This window comes from Erinaceus europaeus, chromosome 11 (genome assembly GCF_950295315.1).
Source record: "Erinaceus europaeus chromosome 11, mEriEur2.1, whole genome shotgun sequence".
NCBI lineage: Eukaryota > Metazoa > Chordata > Mammalia > Eulipotyphla > Erinaceidae > Erinaceus > Erinaceus europaeus.
The window spans coordinates 25,587,266-25,599,400 of NC_080172.1; the positions used below are offsets into that span (position 1 = coordinate 25,587,266).

The window sequence follows — 12,135 nt, forward strand, 5'->3', positions numbered from 1 at the left end:
GCACTCCCGTGCGCGGAACTTTACCTTGAGTGAGAGCCAAGAGGCAGTAATAAAACAGATAACCTTTCGGCGTGTTGCAACGCTGGAGACATTGAGGTTGGAAGTTCCCCCAGCCGCAGGGCCCTTCTTGGAATTCGGACAGCAACTCCGGTCCGGGAGGCTCTGGGGATCCTGGGGGAGTAGCTGAAGGCAGAGGTGGTTCCCGAGACTTAGGGAGTTCAGGCGGCTCCTGTGGTCGGGAATTGTCTTCCTTGTTGTTGATGGACGAGACAGAGACCTGGACATAAGAAGGCGATGCGGAAGAACGGTGCGGGGTGTCTGGGGTGGAGGGGACAAAAGCTGGATTCTCAATGCCTTCGCGGCGCTTCATGTTCGGGATGCGTTCTTCCTACAAGTGAGCCCGAGCGGCTGAAAATCTAATCCGATTCTGGCTCCTCCTCTGGGCAGGTGCAGCGCCCCCGTGCGGGAAGATTCCCCGCCTTCCTCCATTTGGCTGTAAGGGCTTTTCTTCCTCAAGCCCTTGGCCTTTAGGTGCACTGGAGCTGCCCTACAGGCAGTGTGGGTGGCTCCAGACCACACCTCACCTTGCCTCTGGGACTGGGCAGACTGGAGCCGCCAGGTGAAGTGAGACACCGCCCTCTGCCTGGAGGTCTTACCGCGAACCTCGAGCCAGCCGCGCCCCTTCCCAGAGCCTAGGGACTGGGAACCAAAGAGGTTGTGGGAGTTTGGGGGTTGTAAAGCTCCCCCTGAGTGCTGCCAGGAAAGATACAAACACTGTTGCATCAGGAACTCATTCAAGAAAATACCCTGTGGTTGACTTCTTGTTGCTTACCAGACTATTTTAAATGTAAATTTTAAAAGATCAAGTAGGCACAGGTACAAATGCTTGGGGTTACGAAAAGCATGATGGCTTCTATCTGTTATACTCCTTAGAAACGGAAATGCCTACCTTGGCCAATCACCTTTTCTTGTCTTTACTTACTTAAAACTGAAGAAAGAAATTTGGAAACTTTAAAAGCAAATAATAGGATACTGTCTCTGCTATACAGTGTATATATAAGATCAAAGATAAGATGTTAGCTAGATAAATAGATGATAAACATATAAACAGTGTCATTAAGCATGAAATACTTTCTGTTTGTGAAATAAATTTTTTAAAAAACCTTGAAGAACTGAACATCATTGTGCCAATTAGGTTCAATCTACTCATTCATTAAAGGTACTGTTGGGTATCAAGTTCTATTCTAGGCTCTGGATGCACAAAAGTGCACAGAAATTGTCAAATACCACTATTCATACATTTACATTCTAATAAGAAATGAACATTAAACAATAAATCTTGTAGAGGTAGATGCTATGGAGAGAAAATAGAATGCAATTTTTTAAAAGATCTTTTTTATTTCACAAGAGAAGAAGAAACAAACAACAACTTTGTGAAATTGGGGGGGGGGTTGGCTTTGGGGGAGAAGGGAAAACAGAACACCACTTCTTTTATGTGATCCCAGAGATGGAACCCAGGACCACATGCTTGTAAATACAGCTCTCTACCCACATCTCTCAGGACACTAGGGTACCATTTTAAAAATTCATGCATGTTTTCATTTAGAAAGTGGCATCTGAGCAAATATCTGAAGGAGGTAAAGGAAGAAGACTGGTATGTTGGGGAAAGAAGAGTAGCTGGTTTATAATGAGATGGAGAGCAGTAAGAGCAGAGGGCAGGTAAAATTGCATAAACAAAATGGGAAAAGAATTGATGGGACCAGAACTTGTAAGCCATTATAGTAAGGACTTTGGCTTTTATTGTAAGTAAAATAGAAGGCTTTGGATCCCAGATGTGACAAGTTCATCAAAGATTTGATTGTTGCAAATCTCTCTCCCTTGCTGAAGATACAGTAATATATATATATATATATATATATATATATATATATATATATATTCCATATTTATTATGGAGAGTGAGACACCAGAGAATTGCTCAACACTGGCTTACAGAGATGCCAGAGAATTAATCTGTGACCTCTGGGTTAGCAGGCAGGCATCCAGGTTCTATACTCTACCAGGTTGAGCTATCCGCCTGACTCTAAAAGGAATATATTGTAAGCAAAGGCATTTTAAAACCATAAGTCAAGGTCTCATAATGTTTATCTTTCCTTAGCTAAATGTTTATGACAATAAGAAACATAATAAAAACTGCATGTGTTCACTTTTTATTATATAACTAGGGTTATATAAGCAAACTCATCATGCTTCATCAGACTACAGAGTGTTAAAGAATCTACTTCCTCAAATCAAGTTACTGGTATTTCAAAGCAATACGCTATGCCAGAATTACCTTTAATAAAGTCAGGACATGTCTCAGATATTACTGGTTATTATACTTCCATATTATTATTGTTTTTCTGTACACTGGTACTGTTAATCATTTATGTAAGTTCTTTAATTAGAAGTTAAAGTCCTCCACTAAATAGTAATTCTTTAGAGAGCTTTCATACTTTGGCATCTCTATTTCACAACTGCCTGAGCTCCTGCTCAAGAAATACTAGAATCCCCACAACGATCCTGGGTCCATACTCCCAGAGGGATAGAGAATGGGAAAGCTATCAGGAGAGGGGATGGGATATGGAGATCGGGTTGTGGGAATTGTGTGGAGCTGTACTCCTCTTATCCTACGGTTTTGTTAATGTCTCCTTTCTTAAAAATAAATAAATAAATAAATAAGAAAAAGGAAAAAAGGACTAGAATCAATAAGTTTAGCACTAATAACTCTCAGAAAGCAAAGATTGGGTAGCAAGCATATAATGGTCATATCCGATTGTAACTTTAATCTGAGAGACAAAAATGGGCTGATGAAAAATGTATCAAATGTATCTTCTATCTTGAAACAAGAATTGACTTTTCTTTCTTTTTTTTTCTTTGTTATTGTTTATATAAGATCACTATTCAACTGTTACTTAGAGGTGATACCAAAGGATTAAACCTGGGACTTCTAAGTTTCAGGCATGAGAGTGTGTTGTGTAAACTACTATGTTATCTCCCCTGCCTGATTTTTATTTACAAATGTAGATGCTAAGATAGTCCATAGCAGGTTTTATTTTTAACTCTATTAACTTTCTAATGAAACAAACTAACATAGCCTATCTAAGAACATAGTGCATGACACATACTATTTTGTGAAAAGGTGGTTTCAGTTAAATTGAGGAAGTGAGATATAATATATGCATATCTTGGATCAGGGAAATAACACCATCAGCAAAGCAACAGAATTTCATATTTTAGGCACTGAGATACCATGTTCAATATCAGCAGCACCATAAACCAGAATTGAGCAGTGCTCTGGTAAAATAAATAAATACCAGATAGATGTTAGCTAGATAAATAGATGATAGGTATGTAAATAACAACTAGAAAGAGAGATATCTTATTTTGAACAGACACACTTCCTGTGTGTCCTTTGTTCTCTCACAGTAGAAACTATCTTTTTAAAAAGTAAAACTGTTTGTGATATACCTCATTACTTTATTTGATAACTTTTCTTTTAAGCCAGAGTACTGCTGAGATTAAGTTTATGGTGATCCTGGGGACTGAATCTGGGACTTTGGTATTTCAGGCATGAAAGTCCTATTGCATAACTACTATGTCACTATTAATTTTTTTTTTACCTCCCCATTTACAAGCGACTATTTCTCTTTTTTTTTTTGTGAAAATTATTTTTAATATTTATTTATTCATTCCCTTTTGTTGCCCTTGTTGTTTTATTGTTTTTTTTTAATTTTTTTATTTAAGAAAGGATTAATTAACAAAACCATAGGGTAGGAGGGGTACAACTCCACACAATTCCCACCGCCCAATCTCCATATCCCACCCCCTCCCCCGATAGCTTTCCCATTCTCTATCCCTCTGGGAGCATGGACCCAGGGTCATTGTGGGTTGCAGAAGGTAGAAGGTCTGGCTTCTGTAATTGCTTCCCCGCTGAACATGGGCGTCGACTGGTCGGTCCATACTCCCAGTCTGCCTCTCTCTTTCCCTAGTAGGGTGGGTCTCTGGGGAAGCTGAGCTCCAGGACATATTGGTGGGGTCTTCAATCCAGGGAAGTCTGGCCGGCATCCTGATGACACCTGGAACCTGGTGACTGAAAAGAGAGTTAACATACAAAGCCAAACAAATTGTTGAGCAATCATGGACCCAAAGCTTGGAAAAGTGGAGAGGAAGTATTAGGGAGGTACTCACTGCAAACTCTAGTGTACTTCTGCTTTCTTACTTCGGTGCCATACTCCAAACTCAGTCAATTTCTGCTTTGCGTTTCTACTTCTTTTCACTATTAATTTTTTACTAAAGCAATAATTAATTATATTCATTGTACATGGTAAGAAGGAGATCTTCTAGTGTATTCTCTCTCAAGGTCATGTAACTTACAGCTGACCTACTTACTAAAAATTTGAACTTAGTGCTCTCAGACGTATATCTTCCCTGGACTTTGCATGTTCTCTCTTTTAATGGTTACAGGTTAGCTCTGTCATCTATAATTACTGCACAGCAAATATAAGAAATCAAAACTCATTTTTCTCTGTTGTTGGCAAGGTTAAGAACCAATTCTGTTTTAAATATTTTTCAATTATCAGATTCCCAACTCCAGGTTGTTATTTTGTATATAATCTTAGATCTTTTGTGAAGAAAAGTTTTCACAGAGAGAAACTTTTTTTATAAAAGATTTTATTCATTTATTAATGAGAAACATAGAAGGAGAGAGAAAGAGCCAGACATTACTCTGGTACATGTGCTGCCGGGGATTGAACTCAGGAACCTCATGCCTGAGAGTCTGATGCTTTATTCACTGCGCCACCTCCCAGACCACTAGAGAAAAACTTAAAATGAGTGTCTAGCCTAACCTCTAAATCTCTGAACAATTTGAAGTTAACTTTCATATATGTTGAAATGTGGTAGTTTCATTCTTTGGCATATTTCAACCCAATTTTCCCAACACCATTTGTAGAATATACTCTCCTATTTCCATTTGATGTTTTGGGCTCTCTTGTAAAAACTTCGGTGAGCATAACTATGGGGGCTGAGTTCTAGGCTCTCATTTCAATTCTATTCCACTGGTCTGTGTGTCTATTTTGGTTACAATACCAGATCTTTTTTTTTTTTTTTTTTTTCTCTTTACCAGTGTACTGCTCAGCTCTGGCTTGCAATGGTGCTGGAGATTGAGGACCTTTGGTGACTCAGGCATGGAAGGTTTTTTGAACAAATATTATGCTATATCCCCAGACCCAGTTGTTGTTGTTTATATCAGATCATTATTCAACTCATACTTAAGGGTGGTGCCAAAGGATTAAACTTCCAAGTTTCAGGCATGAAAGTGTTTTGTGTAAACTACTATATTATCTCCCCCACCTGATTTTTATTTCCCAAATGTAGGTACTAAGCTCATTTAAGATAGTCCATAACAGCTTTTATTTTTAGCTCTATTAGCTTTCTTTATTTTTTGAAAATATTTTTATTTATTATTGGATAGAGACAGAGAGAAATTGAGAGGGGAGGAGGAGAGAGACAGAAAGAAACCTGCAAACCTGCTTCACCACTTATGAAGCTTTCCTTCTGCTGGTGAGGAACAGGGGTTTGAACTTGGGTCCTTGTGCACTGTAACGTGTATGCTTAACCAGATGCACCACCGCCTGACTCCCTGCTCTATTAACTTTCTAATGAAACAAGCTAGCAGAGCATATCTAAGAACAGTGCATGACACACACTATTTTAATTATAGTGGCCCTGTAGTAGCTTTTGAGGTCAGCAAACTTAATGTCTCCATTCTTCTCTTTTCTCTCAGGATTGCTTTGACTATCCTGGGTATTTTCTGACTCCAGATAAACTTTTGTATTTTTTGTTCTTCTTTAATAATGATTTAGTAATCCCTCTCCTAGGGAAAACATAAACACCTACCCAAAAAGAAATATGCACACCAATGTTCATAGCAGCACAATTTGCAATAGCCCAAACTTTGAAAACAACCCAGATACATAATGATAGAGGAATGACTGAGAAAGTCATGGTACATATACACATAATGGACTAGTCTACAACTCTGAAAAAATGATCAGGTCATCTCTTTTGCAATATCATGTTGAGAACTTAAAGGCATCATATTAAATGAGACAAGCCAGAAAGAGGAAAAGCAATATAAGATGATCTCATAGGTGGAACTTAATAATAAAGGACAGCAAGGTGAAATTGTACCAAAGCAAAGGACCCTGAGGAAGAAGAGAAAAAGGGCAGGATGAAAGGACATTGGGTTCCTGGTGTGTCTCCTAAACACTAATCAAGGGGAGATAGGTTAAAGGCTATATTGAAAACCATCAACCACCCAATTAAAAAAAAAAAATGAGTGTCTCAGGGTATAAATAGATATTATCATGATTCAATTACACTTTCAAAGCCAAACTATTCTAGAGTAGGGGAGATAAAATAATGGTTACGTAAACATATTCTTCTTACTGAGTCTCTGAGGTTCAATCTTCCACACCATCATAAACCAGAATGGAGCAGCGTGGGGGGGGGGGGGGGACAGGGAAGAAATGCAAACTATTCTTTTTTAAAAAACTTATTTTTTAATATTTTTATTATCTTTATTTATTTATTGGATAGAGACCGTCAGAAATTGAGAGGGAAGGGAGGGATAGAGATGGTGAGAGACAGAGACACCTGCAGCACTGCTTCACCACTTGTGAAGCTTTCCCTCTGCAGGTGGGGACTGGGGGCTCAAACCTGGGTCCTTGTGCATTGTAACATGTGCACTAGCCAGGTGTGCCACCACCTGGCCCCAAAATGCAAACTATTCTATTAAAATCAAAGCACAACTTCAATTAAAAAGATCAATACTATTTCCTTTGACACAAACTAGATAGAACTGGAGGTGATTAATGCTTACTGAAGTAAGGAAGGAAGTGAAAGACAAGTACTGGTCAGTTTTACACATATATGAAAAGCAGGGAATTGGCACACATTAACTTACACCAAAAAAAAAAAAAGTGGCACAGCTATCTCTAAGACTTTGTGAGAACTATGGTAGTTATGGGAGTATGGGAAAAGGGGGTGGGATTTTCACAGAACTTTGGTGGTAGACGAGATAGATGTGGAACTTTACCTCTGCCATCTTATAATCTTGCAAATTATTATTAAGTCACTAATAAAAATAGAAATAAATAAAATGTCACTTCAGCAATAAGAAAAAAATGAAAGCATAATAATTAAATCACCTTGTATTTCAATCTTTATTATCTAAAAAGAAATCTTCATTCTTGCAGAATTGAGGAATATAATTTCACTGAAAGACTCACAAAAGTGTTATTGCTTCATCTGAAATGAGTCTTGCTCTTACAGAAAGTGTTAGTATTACCACTTTCCTGTTCCCTTGCATTCTTTATGCTGCAATGAATAAAGGAAGGAAAGCGGTTCAGGTTTGCAACAAGGACAAACAAAAGAAAACAAAAAACACTGAGATTTTTGTGTCTGATAATTCTGTGGAAAATAGTCATTTTTAAACATTTTTGCTCAAGGTAGGGAAACAGTGACTGTAGTCAAAATGAGCAATGTTGTATTTCAGAAGGTAATTATCCAATTGTTATTCTTTTAGTGGTTTTATTTGCTACTTTTTAAAGGTTAGGAGGTAAGGAAAAAGAAAAAGTGTCCAAATTTAAACTAAGATTCTAGCAATGCACATAAAAGCAGATATCCTTAGCACAGACATCACTCTAGGGGGCAAAGCAGTTATTGCCTATCATGAATTAGATAAAATTAGGTGAAGTATATAATGACAAAACCTACAAGAAGTTTCCTTCACTAGCTCTTCTTCCATTCGTAAAAGCAACCTTAAGGGGCCCTGTGGTGGTGCACCTGGTTGAGCGCACATGTTACAATGCACAAGGACCTGGCTTCTAGTCCCTGATCCCTACCTGCAGAAGGCAAGCTTTGCGAGTGGTGAAGTAGTGCTGCAGGTGTCTCTCTGTCTCTCTTCCTCTCTATCACCCCCTTGATTTCTGGCTGTCTCTATCCAAGAAATAAAGATTTAAAAAAAAAACAACCTTAAGACAATTTTTGATCCACATCTAAGTATATTCATTGCATGAAAAAATGTATATTTGTCTCAGGCATTTTATCTGCCTTATAATTTTATTCTGTGTGATATATTTTTTAATTTTTTGTGTGAAATATTTTTTCTTTTTAATTAATTAATTAACTTTCCATTTTGTTTCCCTTGTCTTTTTTATTGTTGATGTAGTTATTATTGTTGTTGTCACTGTTACATAGGACAGAGAGAAACAGAGAGAGGAGGAGAAGACAGAGAGGGGGAGAGAAAGATAGACACCTTCAGACCTGCTTCACTGCCTGTGAAGCAACTCCCCTGCAGGGGGGGGTTGTCTCCAACCAGGATCCTTAAGCGGTCCTTGTGCACTTTGTGCCATATGCGCTTAACCCTCTGCTCTACCGCCTGACTCCCTTTTAATTAATTAATTAATTATTCCCTTTTGTTGCCCTTGTTGATTTATTATTGTAGTTATTATTGTTGTTGTTATTGATGTCATTGTTGTTGGATAGGAAGAGAGAAATGGAGAGAGGAGCGGAAGACAGAGGAGGGAGAGAAAGCTAGACAACTAGAGATTTGCTTTACCGCCTGTGAAGCGACTCCCATGCAGGTGGGGAACCAGGGGCTCTAACGGTGATCCTTATGCAAGTCCTTGTGCTTTGCACCATCTGCGCTTTACCCTCTGGCCTGACTCCCCTGTGTGACATTTTATAGTTCTATTCTTCTAAATATTTTTAAAACTTTTTTTATGTTGGAGACCTCCAATCTCATCTGCTATATTCTTGCCTTTAGGTTCATGATTATTAAACAATTTTTTCTGCTTTATATCTTCATGCTTTTTTTTTTTCAGCCATCAAGTTGCAAATGCTACCTTGATGCCAACCTGACTTTCTGGGCAGACAACCTCACCCGTGTTTCCTGGAACCACACCTTTCCAGAGCCCTGCCCCACTAGGGAAAGATATCAACAAGCTGGGAGTATGGATGGACCTGCCAATGCTCATGTTCAGTGGAAGAGCAAGTACAGAATCCAGACCTTCCACTTTCTGCACCCCATAATGACCCTGGGTCCATGCTCCCAGTGGGATAAAAAAAAAAAATAGGAAAGTTAGGGGATGGGATATGGAACTCAAGGTAGGGGATGGGATATGGAACTCTAGTAGTAGGAATTATGTGGAATTGTATCCCTCTTTCCTATGTTCTTATCTATATTTTAATTTTTTAATAAATTAATTAAAAAACTTTTTTATGTGTGATTATAATGGGTTTCAAGACTATAGGACTACAGGGTATAGTTCCACACTGCACTTACCACCAAAGTTTTTTGTCCTCACCCTTGTACCTCCCAGTGAAAGCCATTATAGTCTTCACACGTCTTAGAGTTCACCTGCTACTTTTTTTTTGCAAGTTTATGTGTATCGGTTCTCATATTTCACAAGTTAGTGAAAAACACCTCGTAGTTTTTTTTTCATTTATTTACTTCTACCACTAAGCATAATCACCTCCTGTTCCATCTATTTTGACCTAAAGGACATAATAGCACCTTTTATTTTCTTTATTGCAGAGTAGTAGTCTATAGAATATATATATATGTGTATATGTGTATATATATATACCATAACTTCTTTGGCCAGTTATGTGTCAATGGGCACTTAGGCTGCTTCCACTCTTTGGCCACTGTGAATAACGCTGCTATGAATATGGAGGCACATATGCCCTTTTGGATAAGTGAGTATCTCCTTTGGGTAAATGCCTAAGAGTGCTATTACAGGATCATAGACTAATTCCATTTTTTATTTGCCTAAGTGTCGTGCTGCTCCACAGAGAAGAGAGAGAGATCTGTAGTGAAGAGGGAACACAAATCTTTATTTGCGCTGGCACCTCAGAGTTGGGTGAGAAAGAAGCAGGTTTGGCCACGTGAAGTTAGCAAAAATGGCCGCCTCACGCAGCAACCTTTCCTGCGTCTAAACACCCAAGTGAAGGGCAAGAGAGAGAGGTGCGGAAGAAGAAGAGCTTTTATGGGAGTAGCTCTTGTGAGAATGGGAAGGGGGAGGAGTAACCAGAGCAACCATTGCTGGGGGGTAGGGGGGGATAGACAATGCCCTGAGGGCACAACATGGCAGAACAGGTGCTCCGAGAACGTCCCAACTCTCCTGGGAACTAGCAATAGCCCGAGGGGACAACATGGCAGATGTGACTGCATCTGCACAATTTCCCAGCACCTAAGGACAATCTATCAAGAGATCACTCACTAAATAGGATTTATCTCTGGGAATGATTCAATGCTCACAAACTGATCAATTTAACCTACCATATCAACAGAAAGGGAGGCTGGGTAGTGGTGTACCTGGTTAAGCTCACAGTTTACAATGCACAACCACGCAAGTTTGAACCCCCCATCCCCACCTACAGGAGTAAAGCTTTCTGAGTGGTGAAGCAGTGCTGCAGATGTCTCTCTGTCTCTCTTCCTCTCTATCTCTGCCTTCCCTCTCGTTTTCTGACTGTCTCCATCCAATAAAAAATAAATATAATAAATTTTTTTCAACAAAAAGGAACATAAAGACCACATGACTATATAAATTGATACAGAAAAGACATTTGACATGATCCAATATCCATTCATGATAAAAACTCTCCAGAAATTGGGAACAGAGCACAATTTCTCAGTATAATACTAGCCATATATAATAAACTCATAGCTAACATCATTTTTTAAAATATTTATTTATTTATTCCCTTTTGTTGCCCTTGTTGTTTTTTATTGTTGTTGCTACTGATGTCATCATTGTTGGATAGGACAGAGAGAAATGGAGAGAGGAGGGGAAGACAGAGGGGGGAGAGAAAGACAGACACCTGCAGACCTGCTTCACCGCCTGTGAAGCAATTCCCCTGAAGGTGGAGAGCCTGGGGTGCTAACATCATTCTTAATAGGGAAAATTTTTAAATATTGCCCCTAAAATCTGGAGCCAAATAAGGATGTCCACTATCACTATTATCATTCATCATAGTCTTAGAGAGCCTCAGCATTGCAATCAGTCAAGAATGAAATATCAAATGTATGTATGTTGGAAACAGAAATCAAGCCACCACTATTCACTGACATGATAGTATACTTAGAGAGCCCCAAAAACTCCCATAGAAAGCCACTGGAAACAATACCTTCAGTAATGTAGCAGGATACAGAATTAACACCCATAATTTTTGTCATTTCTATATACAAATGATGAACTAGAAGAAAGGGAATTACAGAACTGAATCCCACTTACAATTGAGATTTAAAAAAAAAAAAAAACTCACCTCACATAAAAGTAAAATATCTCTCCAGTGAAGACGATAGAACACTGTTAAAAGAAACAGAAAATGACATACAGAAATAGAATGGTTCATGGACATGGAGAATAAACATTATTAAAATGGCCATCTTTTCAAAAGCAAGCTCTAGTTTTAATGCAATATGTAGTTTATGTAGTTTACTGAAATATTAATATCCTAAAGACATTTTTTTGTAGAATAACTTGTCTAAAAAGTTGGTGGAACCACAGAAAAGCATGGCTAGCCAAAGCATTTCTGAGAGAAAAAAGAATATAAGTGGAAGCATCACGTTCCTCAGCTTCTGTGAGGACAGATACACATGGTCCTCACACATGAAGAAAGGCTTCACTTCACAAATCATTAGAGAAATGCATATCAAAACTTCACTGAGATTCCACCTTACACCTGTGAGAACAGCCTGTAGCAACGAAATGGGAAACTACAGAAATTAGGTTGTGTATCTACATTGCTGGTTGGAATACAGACTGATGCTGTTCCTTTGGAAGATAGTATGGTAAGTCCCATTCTGTGTGCTTATAAGACTTTATTTATTTTTGTTGTTGTTGTTGTTTCTAATTTTATTTATTCCCTTTTGTTGCCCTTGTTGTTTTATTGTTGTAGTTATTATTGTTGTTGTCGTCGTTGTTGAATAGGACAGAGAGAAATGGAGAGAGGAGGGGAAGACAGAGAGGAGGAGAGAAAGATAGACACCTGCAGACCTGCTTCACCGCCTGTGAAGCGACT

At 38.7% G+C, this 12,135-nt stretch overlaps 1 protein-coding gene across 1 annotated transcript in view; it reads right to left on the minus strand.

The window, feature by feature from the left end:
* The window catches only part of SLCO4C1 (solute carrier organic anion transporter family member 4C1), a 77,063-nt gene extending 76,560 nt beyond the window's left edge, over positions 1–503 (minus strand). Inside the window, exon 1 of the mRNA XM_016193531.2 lies at positions 25–503. Coding sequence (XP_016049017.2) covers positions 25–370 — 346 coding nt within the window. The 5' untranslated portion in view covers positions 371–503. The remainder of the gene's footprint in view (positions 1–24) is intronic.
* Between the last annotated feature and the right edge of the window lie 11,632 nt (positions 504–12,135).